General features: G+C 38.4%; 1 protein-coding gene across 1 annotated transcript; it reads right to left on the minus strand.

Moving 5' to 3' along the window:
* Nucleotides 1-284: 284 nt before the first annotated feature.
* LOC135213025 (katanin p60 ATPase-containing subunit A-like 1) lies at nt 285-23,819 on the minus strand. Its single transcript, XM_064246835.1, is given in 11 exon segments — nt 285-1,323; nt 3,311-3,437; nt 4,465-4,577; nt 4,945-5,092; nt 6,234-6,414; nt 8,303-8,524; nt 9,853-10,045; nt 11,076-11,190; nt 12,398-12,503; nt 20,640-20,817; nt 23,682-23,819. Coding segments are annotated over 10 exon segments (1,572 nt in total). The 5' UTR covers nt 20,808-20,817; nt 23,682-23,819; the 3' UTR covers nt 285-1,124.
* Between the last annotated feature and the right edge of the window lie 2,588 nt (nt 23,820-26,407).

Consider the following 26,407-nt stretch of genomic DNA (forward strand, 5'->3'; position numbering starts at 1 on the left):
TAGCTAACAAACCTGAGGTCTTAACATAGGATAATCTTCTAGCGCCAGCTGAAAACAAGTTAAAAACAATCAAAGATGGTAAAACAAGGAATCTGTGGCATCTGGCAACTCATGCGTATATGAGGTGGCAGCTGGTCACCGACCAAGCATAGAACCTCGTGATGCACTAAGTCTTTCTTTGACCGCCTTGGAGAATGGTCACTTTTGCTCTCCTCTCAAGCTGGTTACTCTGTTTGCCTGTGATTTTTCTTTGTTTCAGTGTGTGTCCTAATTAGTCTGCATAAGGATAACAAAAGTGAAAGCGGTCCTGACCCTCAGCTAGATGTGTCTGAGATCTCACTTGAAAAGGAAATCTTCTGAGAACCAAGTGTAATCCTACCATGGGGGTTGACAGAAGTCACAAGGTAGCTAAATCTGGCCTAATGATGGATTCAAATCATGGTTCTCCCCCAAAAGGGGTCTTCATTCCAGCTGACACCTGTGAACACATTTTAGACAACGTACTTATTGTTCCAAAACCTTTCCCCATGACAGCTGCAGAATCTACTTCTAGAAAGGAGCAGTGATAGTGGGGGTCCACCCAACAAAAGACATGAAAAGCCACATATACTTATTCATGCCCTTCAACCTCCATTATTCACACTACATATCCATAGTAAAGTAAACACCATAAACAATAGCAGAAGATACAACTTGGCAGTTACCAGGAGTGCAGCAAGAAACCCTTACTTGATGACAACCAGGAATAAGTACTTAAGTGACAGCAGGTGAGTGAAGGTATTCCCCACTCATCCTCTAACCATCATTTACCACCTTGTAACCAGATTGCAATGACAGATTCCAGCTTGCATAAAAGGTGATGGTCAGTATTGCCAGAGGAACAAATAACAAAATGACTTTTCTGAGATCTGAATTCAAGAGAAGATTTTTTATATTTTTATAACTGGAAGTTGCAATAGTTTCAATGTGCTAATTGAATAAAAAAAATGGAATGATAATTATTTTACACTCCATTAAGCAGGAGAAAGACAAATGTTGCATGCTAAAGCTGTATAATTGATCCCAATGCCTCTGAAACTGTTTCACTTCTGAGACAAACTTTTTATATAGAGTCATCTAATACCTCAAGAAGACCCAAACTCCTTCATCCACATCTCATACTTCTCCAGATCATCTTGGGAGACAGACTTATTACATTTAAGAATGGCATCATGAAAATCTTCTTGGGTTACAGGAAGATCAAGCTCCTCCTTCGGTAAGGCACGGATTTCATCTGGTGTCAAGCCAGCTATTTTACGTCTCATAGCCATCATAGAAGCATCTCTGGAAAAAATAAAGTTTAATATCAAAACACTACATTTACTTAAAACTTGAACATGGTGCTTGGAGACAGTTCAAAACACAGGCAAAAATATTAAGAAAAATTAAATTAATATTTTGAATTACAAAAAACTTAAATTCTAATTTCTGCATGGGAGTCCAAAAATCATTAGACTTCATATACAGTAACTGTAATTAATTCATAATGTGGACAGGTACTATTGAGCAGATATTAAGGATGGGATTTTCATACTATTGAATAACCCTTAGAGTTAAAACTATTGAATAACCTCTATCATTCATAATTTGGCAAACCCATACAGTTAACATTATTGAATAAACCCTAATAACTATAGACTTAGGCAGGTTGCATTAAAAAGAACTTAAATTCCAAAGATACTCTTCACATTTGCTAACAGGCCATCACAGGTCACTTCTTAAACCCAGTTTCTCTTAACTACAATGAAACCTTGGTTTTCGTACTAATCCGTTCCAGAACCTCCCACAAAATCCGATACATACATAAACTGAAACAATAATTCCCATAAGGAATAATGTAAATACAATTAATGCATTCCAGAACCCCCAAAAATATTAACAAAAAATACATTATATATGGAATAAACACAGTTTTACATACAGAAAACAATGAGACACAAATATACATGACTAATAAAATGAATAAATGAACATTTAACATCACTCTTACCTTTATGGAAAACACTTGTTAGTGTATGGAAGACGGAGCAGAGGGGAGAGGGAGGAGAAGAGGTTATTGTTTGGAAGGGGAATCTCCCTCCAGAAGGACTTCACATATCAAGGACCTATCTGAGGTTACTTCCCTTCATTTTTTACTGGGTCACTAGGACCAGCTTGAGAGTTACTGGACCCATGTCGCACATCAAAACTGTCCACAGACATTTGTTTCTGCCGTTTCTTTAAAATTTGCCTACAGTTAAACACTGCATTGTCATTAAACATGTTGGAGACAGATTACAACTTCTTTGTTGGGATGATAATGCTCCATAAAATTTTTTAATTATTCCACTTTGCAAACATGTCCTTAATCCCTGAAGTAGGCACATTATGTATGCCCATTAATTTTCTGAACTTTTCAAACCATCCTCTGCTGGCCTCAAATTCACTAACAGCAAGCGCTTGTTATAGGCATTTTCTCACTAAGATTGGCATGCAACTTCTGCCAATAATTTGCTACAAGTTCTTTCTTGAATTCTATAGTTTTTCTTCCCTTTTTCACAGAAGGGGTAGGAAGTGGAACTTTCTTTGGCCCCATGATGGCTTATTTAGCAGTTGCACTCAAATAAAAAGCACAAAAAATATGAACACAAAAGCAGAATGGGTCACAAAAGAAGATGGGATGCTTTGTTTGGGTGCTCGAAACGGGGCCCAGTCACACGCTGGGCCCTGGATGGAGTGTTTTCGTGTGCAAGAAACCGAGGAAACATATGATAACAGACAAAATTTTGTAGAAAAGTCTACGAAAACCGAAACACACGAAAAGAGAGGAGTATAAAAACCGAGGTTTGACTGTAATTCAGTAGATTGAACTTGCCAGCTACCTTTGGTGAAGGCCTTCCATGCCCTGAATATTTATCACTGATGCAACCACTAGTATTAATATTATCATCATATTTAGCTCATACCTGCCCTGAAGGATTGTTTTTTTTAATAACAAAGTTTAGTATTTTATTTATGAAATTATAGTTTTTCAAGAAGTTTATGAAAATGACTGATTCTAAAAATTTTTTAAAAATTAATTTGTTTCCAAAACATGACCATAGGAATTGGTTCATGTGGACTCTTCATCAAATACCCACTTCATCAAATACCCACAGGTCAAACTTGTGACCAATTCCTTTTGATATGATGTTTTTTAATTTTATACTATCAGGTTCTTACTCCTTAATTTTACCATATTGTATATGTATTTGAATATACACTTATACAGACATTAAATATGTTTTCATACCTGCAAACATTAGTGATGTCAGCTCCTGAATACCCTTCCAGCATTGCTGATATTTCAGCAAGATTCACAGACTCATCCTGTTTCACTTCACGCAGATTAATGGCCAGCAGTGCTTCCCTGCCTTCATCTGGAAAAAGACATTACACAATCTGCATTAATTTAGGCTAAAAAAGTCAGTGATTTAAAAGCTTCAAAAGCAATTTTATTTGCTCTGTAAAATTACACTGTTTGATATATTCCTAACCAGTATTTGATGTAACACAATTTAAAAATATCTTTTAATGTTAAAAATCAGAAAACATCTCTTTGTTGATGTCTAAAATGACTGTAGTATCCCTGACCATGTAAACTCATCAATAACAATAAGCCATCTGTGATAATGCCTACACATCTTGTAAGTCAAATTTGATATGAATTCTCACATACAGAAGTACACTGCTATGTTTTTCATCTAGTATTATAAAGCATTTTACATTTCCAAACCATCATAAGGATTGCTTGGTAGATTTGATCTTCAGTAAGAAATAACGAAATGGTTGACAATGAGAGGCAGAAAACAATGCAATAAGGGACTTTTAATACCACCTACAATGTGTCATTCCATTTCATGTCACTGTAAGTCATCCCCATACAGGCAAGATAGTTTAATCTCCTGGTAACAATTTACATTATTAACAAAAACACTTCTGGACCTAAGAAGAGCCTTAAAATACAAAAGGCTTAAAAGTTAACCTTTACCGACAATAGCTTTCAGATATGCATTCACTACCAAAAATGTTGGCCCAGTTACATCAACTGGTAAAGGTGGACACAGTATACTATGCTACTTGTAGTTAAACAATTTGATTGTGAATTCACTACTGTAGTGAAAGCTGTAGGATTGAAGAACATAGCTGACATTGACACTTGGTTTTAACTTGAGCGCTGGCAGAAACAGAATGAGGTTGTCTGCTGGTAGTTCCTGGTATTCCAGTTAGTGGGCAGGACCACTATACTTTGAGGCATTGCCTGCAATTTTTTAAATTTAAGCTGCCATGCAGGAAACTTATAGCTCTGTAATTACTTGGTAAGTCACTTATATAAAAACCTATCTATTAAAGATACTGAAGCAAAATAACAACAAGACTAACTGCTATTCATAATTAAGTACTTACGAGTTGGAAGTGGAATGTAAATTCTTTTCTCCAATCTCCTCCTCAGTGCCTCATCAATATCCCAAGGGAAGTTAGTGGCAGCAAGTACCATTACCACCTTTGGTTCATCCGAGCTGTAAGTCAACAATGTTCAAGTTCAGCAAAATAACTTTACCGTAACTTTAATGACAAACCAAAGGTGCTGGGCTATAATGCTATATGCATCACAAAGAAAAGATTCATTCCACTTTTTTGATATTCAATCTATGTAGTGTGGATTTTACAGGATTGTGTCCTACTTGTGTCATACTGTTTCATTCAAGATAAAAATTTTAAGAAAGGAAGCTGGTAAAGCTAAAAACAAATACCTTTCTTGCTTAGTATTACAATTCTGAAGCACATCAACTTGAAAGTAAGGTGTACCAGTGTTCACACTACACTAATATTTTATGATCTGGCAAAAAATCAGCATTTATACTAAGTAAAAACTACTATACTTACTCAGTAGACTGAAGACCATCCATCTGCATCAGCAACTCTGATTTAACACGTCTTGAAGCTTCGTGCTCAGATTCTGAGCCTCTTCTAGAGCACAAAGAATCTATTTCATCAACAAAAGTTGTGCTGGTTTGGGGCATAAAACCCTTGCCTAAAATAATATTTACAATCATCTAGGACTCTTTCTTAAAATTCCTGCACTTCTCTTCTAAGTTCACCTCTGTAACAATGTTACAGTAATTTATACTCACCACACGGGAAGAAGTTAATTTTCTGAAAAGTATATAAGAAAACTGTGAAATTTTGAACATCCAAATAACAGTTTTGTTTAACAATTAGGTATCCAACAAAGTAATCTAGTAGAGAAACCACTATGTCATGTGGCTGATGAAGCAAGTACTATAGTCCAACCAATCTGTTGTGGCAACAAAGGGAGGGTAAGGGGTAATTAAATAAAATGTTATTTTGAGAGATTTGGCACAAAGTGAAGTTAGTTTTTGGTGAATAATCCTACCTTTCGTCTTAGCTTCATGAATGTCTCTCTCTCTCTGGTAAATATTGCTCTGAAATTCTGCAGTAAATTTATTTTATACAGTATATACTGCACTTATATTGAACAAGAAAGGGGCAACCATCATATTCTTCTCTCTAGTTCTCTCACATTTATTCCATATTTAAGTCAGCATACTCATTCATTTCACTTGCATATCACTTAACTTTAGGTATTTCATTCTTGATTAATTTTACAGATATTATTATTATTATTAATAAGGCTTAGTTTTTCCAGACCTCTGAGTCTCAAGTAGATTTTACAGATAAACGTGGTAAAGAAATATGGAATGAACGAGACAAGACAGTACCATGAATCCCCCGTATTCGCAGATTTCTCTCTGGAATATATGCCCGCATTATTTGCGGAAAATTCATCTATTTGCTGTATTTTTCTATGAGAAATATCCACAAAAATTCCATCATACAATGCACTTTTTGTGATAAAACTATTAAAAAACCACGTAAGAAATTTTTAGTGGGTTTTTCTTGAGTTTTATCTAACAAACAAGCAGTTCTAAGTATTTTATAAGGGTTTCAACTATTCATGGGGGGTCTGGTATCTATCCCCGGCAAATATGGGGGTAACATTGTACTTTGATTAAACTGTCCAGAAACCATGAATGCATGTAGACCTCAATTTAAAGTGCTCAACCTTCCCCACCACATGCTCTCATCATAAACATACGGGAGAATAAAGAAAACACATGTTGCATATTTCTACACAAATTCTGGGACATTACCATTTCAAAAAAGAAGTCGGACAAGCTTTTCTGATTCTCCTCTATATTTTGATGTCAAAGTTGATGATGAAACATTGAAGAATGTTGTTCCACACTCAGTAGCCACAGCTTTTGCAAGCATAGTCTTGCCAGTTCCTGGTGGTCCAACCATTAGAACTCCCTTCCATGGACGACGAATACCCTTGGGAAAACAAAAACATAATTTCATTGCGTACACTGAAATAAAATACATAATAACATTCTGGTTGTTCTAGCTCTTCGTGCATTTTCATAAAACATGTTCCCTAAAACTTCCTAAGATTGCAACAAAAATCAGGATTTCTTCAACAAAATTACAGTCCAAAAACAATGTTTATTAACATCACAATATAATTCAAGATCAACAACTCAACTCAAAACCTTAGATGGCTACCTTCACTCTGAAGGTTTCCTTCCCTTGAACGAAACACATTTCCTAATCTAAAACCATAAACTATTTCATTTAAATCTGCTTATAAGATTCATTTTATAGAAAAAACCACTGCCTTTCTTGAATCATCTGTAACACTATTTTCAAAGTTAGAATATTTTAAAAAAAACAGGACATAAAAACACAACACTTACATTTCTGTGGGGGTAGGAACCCAAAGATCTAGGGGAAGATGACATCTACATACCTCTCTAATTGAGGACATTTCACAATGAAAGTGCCTATCAGGTTCTCTGAGTCAGTACTTCATACAAAACAGACCACATAAGATTAAATGATAGATATGTGTATCAATGATTCACTTTTATGCTCTTTTAACTGTCTACAAAGATGTAGTAACGTTCTGTGATAACGCACAGAATAACAAATAGTATGTACCATGAATTTGGTAGCCTCTGTTCCAAAGTTTTATGATCCAGTTCCACAATGATTTCTGAGATATGTATACTTGAAAAATATGCAAAATAAGAATGTTATATATTAGAGGATCTTGAGAAAGCACTCAACAAACTGTTATTTCAGAGGTCACCAGAAAGACCATCAACAAATTATCAAAACAATGGTGAGTCTTCAACTTTTATCTTAATACCAGAAAAAGTTGCAAGGAAAAGGTCCTACAAATGCTTAAAGGACAGAGTAGTGAGACGAAGAACAGAAAATCCAGTAAAATTAAGGTTATGGTAACTAGAAAAAAGGAAAGGAGAAAATCAAGTTTGGGAAGTGGTCTTGTGGATGTTACAGAAGTTTATTTACTCTTAATGCTACTAAAGTACTAAGATACCAGTGAGACATTTATCTACCACCATACAACTTGCCCAAAGGATTTATTCTTAAAATGACAACTACCTAATATTATGAGCATAATAAAACTATTTTGGTTTATCAGGTTTGGTCACAAATTCAGGAATGTACCCATGGAAAGCATCCCCAGACCTGCAAATGCTGAACTTGGAAGGAGAAGCTACACAACTTTCCAGCATGCTTTATTGAGGCAAAGGCAAGCAGGTAAAGTCTTAAATGCGGGATTTCTTTCAGAGCTCCCCGAGGGGCTTGTATGGGTCCTAGGTTAGATTTACGAAACGAATCATATCCAACTCTTGAGGACGAGTGTGCAGGGCGGCCAAGACCAGCTGAAACTCCTAATGTGCATGGACGACAGTTCTACTATGGTAGAAATTTCCAAATCTTTATGTCAGAAAACAAGGCTGAAGGCAAGAGTGATAACATTTCATCACAGGGATTGAGAAGAGCTTATCTCGAGGAAGGCATACGAAGTTCACAATCTGTCATGTAGTAGATCTGACTTTTTTTCCTTAGAAATCCATGATTTTCCAAAATTTTACTTGCTCCTACATATATATATGGGTGCAGCTAACAGCACAAAACTATTCAAGCTAAGGTTACAGCTGCAAAACAACCATACAGAAAAGGGTAAAAGCTTGTTTTTGCATGTCAACAAATTTCAAGCATTTCTCACTTTTCTATCTTTAACAATCTGTTATACAGTTTAGCTCACCCTGAAAAAGTCTTAGCTCACCCTGAAAAAGTCTTAGCTCACCCTGAAAAAGTCTTAGCTCACCCTGAAAAAGTCTTAGCTCACCCTGAAAAAGTCTGGCATTAACATGGGCAAAACAACAGCTTCCTCAAGGAGTCTCTTGGCTTCATGCAAGTCAGCTATGTCAGTCCATCTAATACTTGGATTCTTCTGAACTATGTCTCTTTCCAGCATATCCACAAGATCCCGGTCATATCCACTGGGATCAAACTTCTTCTCTTCATCTTCCTCATTTCCTGACCGTCCTTCGCCTCCTTTATCACCACTCTGGAAACAGAGTAGACAGATAATGAAAATCTCAGTGTTGACAAAGACACTTCCATTAGATACAACTTCTCTTAATGTTTTACTGTTTAAAAAGAACTAAATACTGGGAATGAAAAGTAAAAGTATTAATGCCAAAGATTCAAAACATGTAAAAAAAAAAACTCAACACTTATAACCTGCTACCGATCTCATTGTTCAAACTTATGAACAATGGCTCAATCATTATCCCACATACTGAGTAAACAAATGTGTGATAATGTTGGGTTTTTAGTGATAATGAAGTAGTTATTAGGTGGACCATATTGATCATTGTTTTTTCATGAAACCTCTGACTTTTAGCAAACTTGGATCTTGAAGGAGAGTGGTAGTTGCCAGTACTAAGGGATTCAATCATGCTTTTAAAAAAACAAACAATTAAAGAGGATATACATGTTAAATATTTGCTTTTGTAAGGGTAATAGGGTAATATTGTGGTGTTTTTTCAGAATTTATAACTTTTGCTATTAAACCATAGAATGCAAGAAAATTCTTTTCAAGTCTCCTAGTTCGGTTTTAGTACTTTAAGAATAGACTGGTAAGATTTAACTATTGTAACTACTGATGTGAGACATATTTGTTGACTCAATTCCAGTGGTTTAAGGGATAAAATTGTTGAGTTTTATTGACATTCAGACTAAAATTTCTATTTAATTTTGACTAATGCCATTAGTTACAAATTATGTTAATGTGAGACTGAGCCATGGTTCATAAGTTTGAACAATGAGATTAGTAGCAGGTTATGAGCATTGAGTTTTATTTTTAGTTATATTTAGGCCCAAAATGCTGAAATTTCAGTTACCATCCATTTACTAGAACCCTATTCTATGTAGAGTTAATGATGTTAAGTTGTTCATTCATCCAAACTTCAAATCAGTAAAACTGACTACAAAGTCATGTATTTCTTATGAATTTTTCACACTAACAGTGAAGGTATTGAAAAAATACTGAATTAATAAAGGCAAGATGAATTCAGTAACACCAGTCTTGGTACCATAATGGTTTAAAGATTAAAATTAAGCATAATGAGTACATAGATGACTTTTATACCATACATACAGTACAGTACATGGCAATTTTTAAAATGAGTCCATAGCTTCACACTGGCAATCTGTATTTGTAATTTGTACACAATCCTTTAAAGCACATTAAGAAATACTATAAAATAAATTATTCATCAAGCATAATGGCATAAATTTTATCTTATTCATAAGAAAATGCAGAAATAAAACTTCTGATAAATGTTACAATATACTAGTATGAAATAATCTGTAGATGTCTAAACTAAGCACCTTTTCATCTTTCTTCTCAGAAGGCTCCTTTTTAAGTTTACGATCAGATGATTTGTCATCTCTTCCTCTACCTCCCTTACTGTCTCCACCCTTCTTCGAACTAGTTGATTTGGTTCCCCTTCCAGAAGCGGCATTTTTCCCAGTGTCCTGCCTCCTAGGTCCCCTTGTAGGTTTGACCTGAGGTGCTGACCGGCTAAAATAGATAAAAAATAAAATAACAATGATTATAAAGGATATAAAAGGTACATGTGCTTAGTTATTATAAACAGCTGCAATACACATCAAAATGAAATGCATATTAACAAAAGGTACCTAAAGTGGTCCCCAGTATTCGCAGGGGATGAGTACCAGACACCCCCATGAATAGTTAGACCCCGCGAATAGTTGGAACCCCTACAAAAATGCTTAAAACCTCCTACTTTGTTGGTTAAAAATCAAGAAAATTTTCATACCTGGTTTTTTTAATAGTTTTATCACAAAAAGTCCCTTTTATGATGAAATTGATAAAAAATTGTGGATATTTCTCATAGAAAAATACAGTGTATAGGTGAATTTTCCATGAATAATGCAGGGAAATGTTCCTGCGAGAAATCCGCGAATGTGAGAGTCCGCAAATCCGGAAAACGCGAATGGAGAACGCGAATGCAGGGGGTCCACTGTATACATATTTTGATAGAGACAAAAGAAGTGACAAAGTGAGAATGTTTGTTTCTATTACTTGGGTTTAAAATATGAACTGCAGTAACAGTACTAAATGGATATAAATTAGTTACTAAGGCCAAGAGAAAGTATATGTACATGTAATTGTGACCAATATTTATACACAAACTGTACAAGGGAAACAAACATTTGAATAATACCTGCATTTATAACTAATTACTCAAAAAATCCAAAACAGAAGCATAATACATAATTGTTTTAAATTATTAACCTCAAGTGGAATTTCTGTTATCATCTAATTTATCATCTAATACTGTACTAAAGTAGTTTCATCACAAGGAGGACTACAGTATTTGTAACATTTCCTAAAAGTCCTCAAGCAACACAATTAATAACCACTACCAAAACTTAAGACCTTTAAATAAGTATGTTTTGAATATTTTTCATATCTAATCTTTGAAAACAAAGTCTGTTAAGCAGTTATGTACAAGAAATACTGTAGTACATTATTTCTGTTACTCTAAGTTTAATATCTTAGTTACAATTTCTACTGCAAGTTTTACCTGTGATCTGCAGATGTTGGAGAGGGCCATACATCTGGATCTCGTGCAGGTGGTGGGCCAAAAACATCTGGGTCTCTTGTTGGTTCTTCAAAAGATGACATACGAAGTGAAGTGCCTGCACAGGAAGAAGATAAATTATCATTTGTAACTGTCAATGAGAAATCAATGGATAAAGGTTTCTCTAATCAGGCTGTCTTAATTTGAAAAGGGGTAAATAACATTCGGGAAGACATTTTCAAAAATTTCCATAGCTCCAGTACAGCTTCTGCAAGGCAAGATCCACTTGGAACCTTCTTTCTCATTTAACCATACTTTTGTTTTCTTCTGTGGGATTTCAGTTAAAGATTTCCTGGTTCTCTCTCATACCTCTCAGGCAGTGGCAGATTTATGGGGAGGGAGGGGGCACCTGGTCATGTGACCTCCCGCGGATATGAAATAGAACATTGTTTTCTTTCAATAAATCATTAGTAGCAAAATTTTCTTAGTTAATAATCATTTCAACAAGGACAACTGTGCAACAACTACTACAGTGTATATATATGTGTCCATACATGAATGAATATTGATATATGTGTACCGTATGTGTGCAATACAAAAAAATATCTTATGTAATCATTACTTCAGTTCGAAAGGAGATAAGGATACACAAGTTTCCACCTTTTAAAGATTCTTTTATCAAAAGACTACATTTAAATTACCAAAACAAGGAAATTGGAGCATCTTTCAGTTGTGCACAGAAACACCCTTTTAGCAGAGGTGTACAAATTTTGAACAAAACCTCTGATGCAGTTTAAGAAAAAATTAAAAGTTAATTTAAAACTATCATTAAGTTTCTCAAGTAACCAAGCTAAGATGTACCGAGATGTTGGAAACTCAGCATTATTCATCATTACCACTCTATTTCAAGTTTATTTCTCCAACTAAAAGCATTATTTATCATTACCACTCTATTTCAAGTTTATTTCTCCAACTAAAAGAAGTTTCTGATGTAAAAATAATGATACATGGAAGGTGACATGGTAACATTCATGCATGCTCAGAAGCAGTTAATGTTCAAAATTTCTAGAATTGGGGACTAAACCAAGATATTCATGTTGGAACAGCCAGCTTTAGTTCTTATGATTATTCCTTTTTAAGTACCCATAACAATAGTGTAATAATAATAATAACTATGGCAATAAAATAATGGTGATGATGATATTAGAGTAAATTCAGGTAATAATAGAGTATTATGGAGTTTGGCTGGATACTGTACAAGTATACAAATACTTCACTGACAAAACTAAAGAGCATTACGAAAAATGAAATTAAATTGTACTTACCAAGAGGTCTATCTGCCATAGCATTTGGGTTGTCAGATTTGAACATGGATATAGTATTCATCAGCTCTTTTAAGTTTTCATATTCCAATGCCACTTGCTGTTGGACCTATTCAATAGTAAGAACATATGTAAGCAGTGGGAATTACTGATGTGAATAAATCTTGTCAACAATGCTGAAAGTCTTAACTGTCAATAAATCAACATTTGAACAATTTGCAATTGACATAAATTTACTACAAAAATAAACAGTGATACTATCACCATCAATGTACAATCTCTGCAATAATGGATAAGATTTAGTCAATCATAGCTTGCAACTCTATACTAAAACAGAATTTTTAATACAGTACACTAATACAAGTTCAGTATAAATTCTACTGTATTTAAAATGCACATACATGTTGTAAAATTGGCAATGAAAACTTAGTCAACCAAAATCAAAGAAAAAGCACATCAATGAATATCCCTCACACAATGGTAACAATATAATCTTGAGAGCTGTGATGATATTTATACCTCACCCACATGACTACAAGTACAGTTACTGTGACGCAAGTGACACAAAGTGCATTTCCTGGTGGATGCAAGCCTAATGGTATTGACAATTACTACTCAAGCTTGTTTTATACAAATTATAATCAGTGGCTGAAAGTCAATTGGGGAAAACTATTAAGCTATTTTCTATTTGATTTAATTTCTTCAGTACACTGGCAGTACCTGGCTTACGACGGGGGTTCCGTTCTCGAGACATGTAAGCTGAAAATCGTTGTAAGCTAGAAAATCGTCAAAAATCCTAAGAAAACCTTACTTTTAATGCTTTGGGTGTATTACAATCTGTGTAAACTGCATTTTCATATAAAATTTTCATAAAAAAACCCTTCAAATATTAATTATTTTGCATTTTTGGAGTCATGTTTCTTCTGTCAGGTCAGCGTCGTAAGCGCTGTAACCCTGGAACATGCGCCGTAAACCTGGAAATAATTTATGATGAATATATTTGAAAAGTGTTGTAACCTCGGAACGTCATAAGCCAGGGACTGCCTGTATTTTATTAATTTTGTTCCTTTAAACTAAGAATGGCTTCAGTTTCTTTCATCTAGGAAGATATGAAGCTCTAATAATTTAAACTCTTTGCATATTGAGGATTGGTGTACACCAAGAAATATCTATCAATCATTTTCACATGTCATCTTCCTTTATTTCTAAATTTCATTTGAGATTTAGCATGCAACTGTAATTATTTAACACAAAAATGATATTGTTATTTTACAATAAAGTTTTGTACATACTTACCTGGCAGATATATACTTAGCTTACGTCTCTGACGTCACGACAGAATTCAAAACTCGCGGCAAATGCGACAGGTAGGTCAGGTGATCTACCCCACCCGCCGCTGGGTGGCAGGTGTATGAACCAATCCCCCTTTCCAGTCATAATTTTTCTTCCACCTGTCTCCTGAGGGGAGGCTGGGAGGGCCATCAATCGTATATATCTGCCAGGTAAGTATGTACAAAACTTTATTGTAAAATAACAATATCATTTTTGTACATGAACTTTCCTGCCAGATATATACTTAGCTGATTGACACCCTTGGTGGAGGGAAAAAGACAGAGGTAACAAGGAAAAAGGGGAAACAACATCTGTTGTAGGATACTAACAAACCTTGGTTCTTACCTGATAAGGCTGAAGACTTCATAGTTACTGTCTATTAGTCTGCAAAGCCTGAAGAGCTACAGCGAGGGCGTGACCTACAGCTGAAAAGAACTCTTTGGGTCTACCGAAGGGATTTGATATCCACTTACTCAGTAGAATCCAAGTCGGATCATGTCAATGGGGATTCGCCCTCTTAAATGACAGAGCCTGACCACTACCAATGCAGGGAGCTCTAGCACAAACAGATCACCTAACCATTCTAAATGTTAGCAATACGAATAGAAAGAGATGCCTACCCGCATCCTCTTTCAAACAACCATAAAAACACAACACAAACAATAGGGAAAAATTTACAAAGGATATGCTTTCAGCTCCCTGCCCCCCCAGCACCGAATCCGCCGATACATACGGGCCTAACGCGAAGCACTTCTCGTAAGTAATCTTGACGTCTCTAAGGTAGTGGTTCGTGAATACTGAATTGCATCTCCAGAATGTTGCTTTCATCAGATTCTGGAGTGACATATTCTTGTTGAAAGCCAAGGACGTCGCAATGGCTCTTACCTCGTGAGCCTTGACTTTCAAAAGCTTGAAGTGATCCTCACCGCAAGCCAAATGTGCTTCCTTCACGAGGCTTCTAATAAAGAAGGACAAAGCATTTTTAGACAATGGTCTACTGGGATCCTTAACAGAGCACCAAAGTCTGTCCTTAATGCCCTTAAGAGACTTCTTCCGCTGGAGGTAGTATCTTAAAGTCCTCAGCAGGGCAAAGAGTTCTTTCTGGCTCTTCCCCTACCAGGGGAGCTAGCCTGGAACCTCAAAACTCCTTGGCCAAGGATTTGAGGGGTTCTCGTTCTTAGCTAGAAAAGAAGGAAGGAAGGAACAAATCACGGAATCTCCTTTGAAACCTACCCTTCCTTCTAGAGCATGAAGCTCACTAACTCTTTTGGCAGATGCTAAAGCCAAAAGAAACAGAGCCTTCTTCGTAAGATCCTTGAAAGAAGATGACTGGGGAGGTTCGAACTTCGAGGACCTCAGGAAACGAAGAACCACGTCCAGGTTCCAGCTCGGAATTTGAGACGAGGGTTTCTTGCAAGTTTCAAAAGATCTTAGCAGATCATGTAGATCTTTGTTGTTGGAGATATCTAAATTCCTGTGCCTAAACCACAGCTGCTAACATGCTCCGATATCCTTTGATGGTCGAAACTGCAAGACCACATTTTTCCCTGAGAAAAACCAGGAAATCTGCGATTTGGGTCACAGAGGTACTGGAAGAGGAAAGCTTCTGGTTTCTGCACCAACGGCGAAAGACGTCCCACTTCGACTGGTAGACACTAAGGGTAGAGGGCCTTCTAGCTGATGCGATAGCCTTCGCTGCCTTAGCTGAAAACCCCTTCGCTCTGACAAGACTTTTGACAGTCGAAAGCCAGTCAGATTGAGAGCGGGGAGGTTTCTGTGATACCTGTCGAAGTGGGGTTGTCTGAGCAGATTTACTCTTTGTGGAAGAGCTCTTGGAAAGTCCACTAGCCATTCAGTACCTCTGTGAACCAATCTTGGGCCGGCCAGAATGGAGCTACCAGCGTCATCCTTGTCGCTTCCGAGGCCGCAAACTTTCTGAGTGTTTGACTCAGAATCTTGAATGGAGGAAAAGCATAGACGTCCAGACCTCGCCAGTCTAGGAGGAAAGCATCGACTGACACTGCTCCTGGGTCCGAGATCGGGGAGCAGTAGAGGTCTATACTCTTGTTCTTTGCTGTCGCAAAAAGGTCGATATGAGGTCTGCCCCATAACCTCCACAGGTCCTGGCAAACTTCTGAGTGCAGAGTCCACTCCGAGGGGAGCACTTGATTCCTCCTGCTCAGGAGATCGGCTCTGACATTCCTTTCTCCCTGTACGAACCTGGTGAGGAGAACGATCTTCCTTGCCTGAGACCACAACAGCAAGTCCTTCGCTGTTTCGTCCAGGGAGAAAGAGTGTGTCCCCCCCTGCTTTCTTATGTAAGCCAAGGCTGGGTGTTTTGTCCGAGTTGACCTGAACTATAGCATTTCGGACGTGGGGCTCGAAGGCTTTTAACGCCAACCACACTGCCATCAACTCTTTGTTGTTGATGTGCCAGGACACTGTTCCCCCTCCCAGGTGCCTGACACTTCTCTTGACCCTAGGGTCGCACCCCAACCCGTCTCCGACGCGTCGGAAAACAATACTTGGTTCGGGTTTGGCATGTACAGAGACAGACCTTCTGCAAATCGGAGAGGATCTGTCCACCACAGAAGGTCCTTCTTGATTCCTTTTGATATCCTGAAGGAGAATTCCAGGTCTAGAGAGAGACACCTCCAGTTCCGGTAAAGGAAGAATTGGAGAGGTCTGAGATGCAACCTTCCTAGAGAAACGAATTGCTCCAGCGAGGAAAGTGTCCCCAACAGACTCATCCACTCCCTCGCTGTGCATGCATCTTTCTCTAGGAAGGTCGTTAGTTTCTCTTGGCAACGAGCAATCCTCTCTGGTGACGGATATGCCCGAAAATCCGGAGAAACCATCCGAATCCCCAGATATATCAGCTCTTGACTGGGGATTAATTGTGACTTCTGGAAGTTCACCAGAAGCCCCAACGAACTTGCTAAGTCAGTGTCTTTTGTAGGTCCTCCAGACATCTTTCTTGTGAGCTTGCTCTGATCAGCCAATCGTCTAGATAGAGAGACAGCCTCACTCCCTCCAAATGTAGCCACTGCGCTACATTCTTCATTAAACCCGTGAAAACTTGAGGGGCTGTCGAAAGGCCGAAGCACAAGGCCCTGAATTGGAAGATCTTCCCTCCCATCATGAATCTTAGAAACTTCCGTGAAGAAGGATGGATAGGCACATGGAAGTAAGCGTCCTGAAGATCTAGGGACACCATCCAGTCCCCTGGACGAAGAGCCGCCAACACTGAAGAAGTTGTCTCCATGGCGAACTTCCTTTTTTCTACGAAGGACATTCAGGGCGCTTACATCCAGAACCGGTCTCCAATCCTCCTGAGCTCTTGGGAACTAGGAACAGTCTGTTGTAAAAACCCGCAGAATGAGGATCTTTCACTAGTTCTATCGCCTCCTTCTCCAGCATAAGATCTACTGCTAGAGAGAGGGCTTGATTCATGATGGGGTCCTTGTACTTGGCTACCAACTCCCTCGGAGTCGTCGTCAACGGAGGTCTTGATAAGAAGGGAATGAGGTAGCCTTTGCGGACAATCGAGAGTGACCAGTTGTCCGCCCCTTTCTGGGCCCAGACGTCGGCAAACTTCAGAAGTCTGGCACCCACTGATGTCTGGAGGACTTGAATCCTACTTCTTCCCTCTGATGGATCTAGAGAAGGTCTTCCCTCGTTTAGTGGGTCTAGATCCTCTAGAGGAAGAAGCTCTGGCAGGAGGGACTCCTCGAAAGGGCTCCTGCCTAACTGGAGTCTCTCTCTTGGTTTTAGCTTGGAAAGAAGAGTGAGGCTTCCTGGTAGACTGGGCTAGCATGTCCTGTGTAGCCTTAGCTGAAAGGGCACAAGAAACATCCTGAACGATCTTCTTAGGGAAGTTGATGAGAGAGCTGAGAATACAGGAGAGAGGCTCTCTGAGCATGCGATACTGATTTCGTCAGGAACGAACAGTACACAGATCTCTTCTTGATCACTCCCGCTCCGAAAAGTGAAGCTATTTCACTCGATCCATCCCTCACTGCCTTGTCCATACACGTGAGAACACTGATAAGATCCTCAGGAGAAATGGAATCCGGGGTCTGCGTCTTCTTGGCCAAAACGCCCAAAGACCAGTCTAGGAAGTTAAACACCTCCAGGACTCGGAACATTCCCTTCAACAGGTGGTCAAGCTCATTCATCCCCCATGTTCGTCTAGCAACATGAGGGCATACGTCGAGAGGAATCCACCAGTGAAGAGAAGTCCGAGTCTGCCGAGGATGGAAGAACGAGGCCCAAGGGTTCTCCCGATTCATACCAGAATCCTAGTTTCCCAGTAAGCTTAGAAGGAGGGAAGAGACACGTCTTCCCTTTCTCTTCCTTCGAAAGAAGCCACTCACCAAAACCTCTAAGCGCCTTCTTCCATAGAGATTGCAGGCTTCATCCTGACACAGGATGAAACCTTCGAAGTTTTCGAAGTCGAAAATAACGAAAGAGGCGAGGGCGGGGCGACAGGGGAAAGGGCGTCTCCAAATTCCTGAAGCAACAGGTCCGTCAACCGCTTGTATGAAGAAACGGAGGAATCTTTAGGAATTTCTTCTTCCGAGGGATCCTGTTCTTCTTCCGCCGAAGATCTTCACGATCCTTACGATGAAAGGCTGTCTTGTCCTCAGCCGAGAGTCCATCCTTGGAAGAATGTCTGGAAGAACTCTTGACATCTAACCGGGGAAGTTATAACTTCCGTTGAGTTCTGCCTGAAAACTCCTTCTTGTCAGGATGAGGGCGCATTCTAGGCTCTTGGCGCCTAACGAACGCAGGGCGAAAATCTGGCGAAGAGCGCCTATCAGGCGAAGAGCGCCTATTAGGCGAAGAGCGCCTATTAGGCGAAAAGCGTCTATCAGGCTCCTGGCGCCTGTCTAAAGGAGAGCGGCTGCCTGGCGAAGAGCGCCTGTCATGCGGGAAGCGATTATCAGGCTCTTTGGCGCCTGCTGCGAGGAGAGCGAATCTCTGGCGCACGAGCGCCTCCACCAGGCGAGAAGCGTCTGACAGATTCCCGGCGCCTAACTCGAGGAGAGCGAAAATCGGGAGAAGAGCGCCTTGAAGGAGAAGAGCGCCAACCAGGCTCTTGGTGCCTGCTAAGCGAAGGGCGGCTGACAGGAGAAGAGCGCCTGTCTACCAAAGGGCGTCTGGTCACAGGAGAGCGAAAGCCTGAAGGAGAGCGGCTACCATGAGAAAAACCGCCTACCAGGCTCCTGGCGTCTGCCAGCGGGAGAGATCCTGTCTCGAGACGAGCGCCTGTCAGGAGAGGCTCGTCTACGGGAAGCATGCCCCTTGTCCGACGGAGAAACGATGTCCGCAGGAGAGCGCCTCGTACTACGATCCACTCCTGGAGAGAGGGCCTGGTTTACTGACGAATAGCGTAAGCCTGGAGAAGAGCGCCTGGACTTCTTTACCGGGAGCGAGACGTCCTTCCTACGACCAGCATTCACAATCAAGGAGTCAGCCAGAGCCGTAATCTGCGCCTGCAGACTAGCCAACACACGTGTAGGAGACTTAACAAAGTCCTTCACGGGAGACGCAGCTCGATCCTTACTAGGAGAGCGAAACTCCAAAGAAAACCTCGGTTTTCTTGACCTCCAATCCAGGATTTTCCGAAAAAACTTCAGGGCTGGAGGGGAGAGCGGAAGAAGCCTGCCAGGCTCTCTTCGACGGCCGAGAAGCTTCCGAGGAGCTCCAACCACGTTTGGGCGAAGGAGAAGGCGAAGACGAGAAGCATTGCCGTAAGACTTCTCTCTTGGCGCGATCCAAGGTAGCCTGGGATCGAACATCAGGCGCTACCGAGGGGACGCCTGACCGGTGGGGGTTCTCCCTAACCTTCCTGCGGCTTTCGACTTTCCTCCTCCACTGGGTCTGGGAGTCTGGAAGAGGTCTAGGCCTAGAAGCATTAGGGAGCCGATCAGACGCACCCTCCACTGCACTGGGATCACTGCACAAATTGCTATCACTCTTACCTTTCTAGCACTTTAATTTTCAGCTCCATGCTGCGAATAGTGGCTCTCATAGTGTCCACCTCCGAAGGCGCATCTTCGGGTTCGGTGCAGGAAGCAGGGGCTGAAACTGGAAAAGGCGCTACGTCTACAACGGGTTATCAACTTCAAACTCGCTAGCGCGAGACCTACTAGAACTCCTAGATGAAGCTTTCCTAACCTTGTCCTTCTCAAGCTTTCTTACATAAGAAGAAAGCGCCTTCCATTCTTCTTCATTCAAATTACCACATTCATTACAAGGGTTAATAAATGAGCAGTCATTGCCCCCTACACCTCATGCATACTGTGTGAGGGTCTACCGCAGCTTTCGGTAGCCTCACCTTACAATCGGTAACAGAACAAACTCTGAACATAGTTGATTTCTTAATTTCCAAATCAGACATAATGAAATTCCAAGAATAATCAAAAGAATAATCCAAAACCGGTCCACAAATCGCAAATGCCAAGCCAAGGAGCAGGTACTTCACCAAAAGTCCGTTGAAACAATCCAGGGCGAAAACGAGTAATAATTCAAAATCGAGAGGTATCGACAACAGATGTAGTCGACACCGGCGACAGAAAAATTATGACTGGAAAGGGGGATTGGTTCATACACCTGCCACCCAGCGGCGGGTGGGGTAGATCACCTGACCTACCTGTCGCATTTGCCGCGAGTTTTGAATTCTGTCGTGACGTCAGAGACGTAAGCTAAGTATATATCTGGCAGGAAAGTTCATGTACAAAAATATATTGGTCACCTACTACCTATCTCAAAACAAAAGCAGGAGCCTGAAATGAGTTATAAATTTATGACTTTCAAAGTACATAAATAACATAAAATGTAACTTTCAGAGACAGGGATAAATGAAAAGGTAAATCTTATGCCCTACTTTTCATAGCCTATTCATTACCTGTTGCCATTTTATCTTGCGGTTAGGCTCTTGGATTGATGCCAGTAGCCGATGAATCTGTTGAACCACACCCTGATAGTATACAGCTGCAGTTTCATACTGGCTTGTCAAGGCCATTTCTCTGGCGAGACGCATGTTCTCACTGATGTCTTGCACATTTACCATCATGACAAACTTACTGAAATAAAAAAAACAAACATGCCTTCAAAAACAAAAACATTCACTATGAAATGCCTGCACTACCTTGTACCATATCATAGCAAAATATTCAAAGAAATGTAACAAGCATGAATACGTACTTCATTCTTGCAAATACAACTATGTAAATATTAAACAAACAAGCATAAATACTTTCATTCTTGCAAAAACAAGCTATTTAAAAAATTTAGCACTTGTCCTTGCCTTTTATACCGGAAACTTACTCCTAAAATGAGAGGACTTCACAGGCACTGTTCTGGAGAGAATACCATTCAAAAGATTGAAACTTAATCTTTTGAATGGTATGCTTAGAGATGTAATTGTATTGTTGTTTCACCAATTAAATATCAAGTGAAAAAATGTGGTAATTTCGAGTGAAATGGTGCCCATTTGGTCATTTACCCTAGCACGTACTTCACTTTCGTTGTGTTATACCCCATCCAAAGGTACCCACTTTCCCACTGCGGTCCCTCCAACCGTAGAATAAGCTACCCATAGGCTAGCCTAGGCTAAGGGTGTTGTCCACTACTTGGTACTTGGGTAAAACACTGATGTGCGGATAGGCGGACACTACCATTGAGTGGTCACTTTCCCAAAAAATAACATTAGCACTTCCAGTATCCTGAATTAGACATCAGTCATAACCCAACCAGCATGGAAACAAGAGATCGAGACCTCTACTTTCCTCTCTAAGTAAGTGTTTTCTTTCAAGTCACAAAATAATGCCATAATTTCCGGTTAAACACTAGTTAACGAAAGTCTAGCCATGCACAGTGCAAACTTACCTCCATGCTGCTTTCAAAATTTTACTTATAACACCTTACACGTAGAAGATTGACACCATCTTGATGTTTGTGGAGTCACTTGTGTCCATAAGCTTTCCATCTCCTGTGCTAAATCTGCACACCACTTGTAACCATAGATGCTTGGACACGTTATTCACAACAATCTTAAACGATCAGGTGTATTGGCTCCAGCCGGGAAAATGTCATTTGTTCAGGAAGACGAAGAAGAAGTGTGGTAGATAACATTTAAATAATTGGTTAAAGACCAGAATAAGGTCATGAATTGCATATATTTGTTACGTATTCATGATAATTCATTTGAAACTAATTGTTGTTGTAAAAGTAACCAGAATCCTGATATAAATTTCATCGATTTTGCTGTGATATAGCTACGGTGTTGCCAATTGTTTTTTGTGTTTACCCTCCAAACTTGGGATAAGACTTACAAAAAAACCATGGAAATAAGTGAATTTGGCATATCTATTTGTAATATATATATATAAATATTAGAGCAATTTTATCATATTTGCACTACTAGCACATCTAGAATTCATGGAAACAATTTGTAAGGGCATTGGCAACGATGACTGGCATCCCTATCACGCAATAAAGATTACATTTGTTTCAGCCCTACAATTATTAAAAATTAAAAATAAATTATTTAAGCCATACAATTATAAAATTTTTTAAGTCAAAATAGTAGTATAGACTTAAATAAAATAAAAGTGCTAGCAAAAAAGTACAATCTTTTTGTCATAAACAATAAGTACAATTACAATCAAATAAACACTGTGGCGTGTTTCAATTGTGATGGCAGTAGGGATAAAACCACCGATGACAAGGTAAAAATGCATTTCAGTTCAAAACTGATCGATAGAATACGACGTCTCATACTTTCACTAATATATAGGGTAAAAAACCGCATGGTACAGGGGTGGACCATGTACGATCAATGTGTACAACCCCCAAAAAAGTACATTATAGCTAACGCGTTCTGACATCGGAGATGGACATCAGACGTGACTTCTTGTTGGTGAGAAACGGAGCCTAAGACCTCTACTCAGGTGTCAGGACGAGTTATAATGTACTTTTCTTGGGGTTGTACACACTGATCGTACATGGTCCACCCCTGTACCATGTGGTTTTTTACCCTAGGCAACAAAATGTTTTATTGTGCTGATTAGGTACATCTGTAATATTGAGTAAAAGCAATAAACTTTACAGATACGCAAATAATTGTTCAAATGATCGCTGGGAAGGCTGGAAAGGACGTGTCCGCCAGTGTCTGCCTGACTGTCCACGAGACGATGCCACCCCATATGGGATTGAAAAACTGCCTTGAAAACATATTTTACGAAGAACTCACATGCTTATTTTATATTTTAGTTCATATGGTAGTTTCAAACATCTCATTTTGTTCATGAAACTTCACTCTTTTGAATGGTATGCCTAAATACTGAATTGCATTTTTGTTTCACCAATTAAATAGATTTAGAGTGAAAAAGTGGCTCATTAGTCCGTGCAAATACCCGCACGGCAGTGTTTTACCCTACCTCTAAAAGTAGACTCGTTTGCTGACAAAATGAATTTAGACATGGGGAAAATAACATTTTTGAGTCCAACATGCTATTATGGTTTGAAATAAGATAGCACCACCACTACCTAATACTGCTAGACTTAGAGGATAGGCTAAGCTGTTGGCCTACAGTACTACCTACTAGGTTCCTGATCTTAAAGGATGTGGCTTACCCATCCTGCTCAACCACGGAACGCTTGATTTAGAATGAGGGTAAAATAGCTACTTAGGTATACTATAAACATTATAACACTGCATCTCGGTACCTTCATTTATATGCCTTGGGTAAGTCCAAAACAAACAGGACGACGGGGAACCAGGTTCCGTAATGTCCTTCGGAAGTTGAACCGTTCCTCCACAATAAGGTCATTCACGCAACGCACTTTCATTTTACTTTACAAACACTTCCATTTCCTTTTACACATTCGCAGAACCTCAACTAATACTAAGTAAAATCAATGTACGTTAGTCCTAGCAACTTACATATTACAGGTGACAGCAAACGTCCAAGAAAAGCAAAGAAGGAATAGGGGAAATGTCAACAACTTTGCTTGTTCGGAAGGCAGCTTTTGTCTTCTTCTTCTTCACAAGTTCACCATTCAACACGAAAGGGGAGCTTTGTGTGTCAAGTTATCTTGGAAAAAGAAAGAAAGAAAGAAAAAAAAGATATCAGTATCCGGTTTGGGGGTTGACTGCAAAGCTATATGGGCACCTTCCAAGAAAAGATAACAAAAACACTGCGTTGTACTACTTGTAGTTAATAGGCATTACAATATCCCCATACATCTTGATCATGGATCGGCCATAATCCAGTCACATTAATTCTATATAAAGGATTGAATACAAGTGCTGAAAACTTTACTCAACTTATTTAGTATTTCACCATTCATAAAGGTTTACTTATTAATTTACTTTTGAAACATAAAGAAACAATCGGTGACAAAATGAATTGGATTAAGGAACCATTTCCCCAAGAATATCACTCTATAGGTACGAAAAGTAAAGCAACAAAATACCGCATGAAATGAAGATCATACAAGAAGAAAGCAAATTTAGAAAAGAACTAAAGACTCATATTCTGCAGGAGTTACGATACTGGTGAGAAAACACTCAAAGGCAATTATAAAATATAAGAAGCAATTTATTTAGAAAACGTACAAGGGCCCGCCAGAGAGGGAATCATCTACATAAAACCAGAGTTAACAAAGTAAGTAGTTATTACTGGTAATTTACTTCAAGTAACATCAGGTGGCTAGTAACGTTTTATAATGTTTCTGGTTATATACTCAGTTATTACGCAATAGGGTGAACCCACGGTTCATACATAATTTTATACTTATTTGCAACGAAACATCCTGTCAATATGTTTATTATGATTTTACGTAAAGATTGTCTTTTCTCTAGCTTCTAAGTACCTTAAATTGTGTGCCCATAGAATTATTATAAAAATCTTTTATAACTATTATTTTTTCTCTAATATGAGTTAACTTCATTTCCCATGTGACGATTTTAATGTGATTGCCTTTACTTTTTTAGTTCTGTCTGTCCTTTGGAAATGTCTTCGAGATTGTATCACAAAACAACCTCACACAAACATCTAAGATTTCTTTTCAAGTCTTAATTTAAATATAATTTGTTAACTGAATATTTATAAATATTTATTCATATTCAATCTACAGTCAGTCTGTTATCTATTTAGCAAGTTTGAACTGTTACATTGTGTTCGGTCTACTTTTAGTGACATGTCAACTTTGAGGTTCGTCTGATATTGTTTTACCAAACACATAAAGCAACATACCTTTCAAATTTCTACTTCTGAAGGAAAATAAAGTATTACTGGCCCTTAAATAGTTCTGAAGTATAATATAATAATGATATATCTTTATTATACTTTATTGAAATCAAAATTAATATATTTAGAGGAAATTATAAGTTTGAATAATAGATACTTCTTGGATACGCGTGATTTAGTTTATAGTTAATATATTTTTCTGAATTTATTTATGTACATTTAAAGTATAATAATTAAGTTTTAACTACTAAAAAATAAAAATTAACTTTTACATGTACGATTTATAATTATTAAAAAAAAAACCTGGGCATATCATTTGGAAAATTGAAAGCAAAGTCTTCGGTGCAAAAAAAAAAAAAAAAAAAAAAAAAAACAATAAAGTTGTGTTAGTAATTGTTGTTTCTTTTCTGTTTTTTAGTTACTCAAACTGTCAATAGATGTCTATAGCGTTAGCTTCACAATTGCCACAGGAAAATTGGTCTAAAATAAAAAAAGAAAATGGGTCTAAAATAGGAAAAAAATATACAATAACTAAATGTTTTTTGTTTGTATGGTGTTTTTACGTTGCATGAAACCAGTGGTTATTCAGCAACGGGACCAACGGCTTTACGTGACTTCCGAACCACGTCGAGAGTGAACTTCTATCACCAGAAATACACATCTCTCACTCCTCAATGGAATGGCCGAGAATTGAACCCGACGCCACTGAGTCGCTCAATAACTAAATGGGTAGGATAACCACTATAAATTTTATTATTATGAATCCATAGTACATATCTATTAATGAAGTCTAATATTTTAGCATTCTCTCTTTCTGCTTTGTGACACATCCGAATGTTACGGTGTTTTCGTTTTAGTTTTTCTCCCCCTTTAGAAATTCATTTATAATTTGTTTCTGTCAAACAGTCTTGGCAAAAACCATCGATGATTTCTAGATGTTTATCAGAATCTAACTTGTTTGTGTTGAAGATTTGTGAATAATTATTCAGAAACAATGCAACGTCCCAGCACTGTAAGTTGACGATTTTTCTTTTATTGTTAAACTGCAATACATTTTAGCCTTGTGTCAATTTTGAAAATTCGTCTGCATCGTTTTGTATTGTAGAATTTTGTTATTTTCAAGGTAAAACATAGTTTTTAGTACTAAGATAAATCCTGATCAGTGCCCACCTTTTTTTTTGTAAGTAAATCCATTAGTATATTTGGTTATTTATTCTCCATATTTGAAAACTTAGAAGAAACTATATTTCGTGTATGTATGAACATATTTCAGCGATGTCTTGAGAAGGAAGGAACTAAGAAATGATTTTTAAATTCTCAACTTTTTTGTTTCTTTTTTTTGTAAATTTATTACACTCTTAACCTCGAAAGCTTTACCTTCGTTGTAAGTAAAGCAGTTGCCAGTTAGCATTAAAAT

Source organism: Macrobrachium nipponense, chromosome 42 (genome assembly GCF_015104395.2).
Source record: "Macrobrachium nipponense isolate FS-2020 chromosome 42, ASM1510439v2, whole genome shotgun sequence".
Classification (NCBI taxonomy): Eukaryota; Metazoa; Arthropoda; class Malacostraca; order Decapoda; family Palaemonidae; genus Macrobrachium; species Macrobrachium nipponense.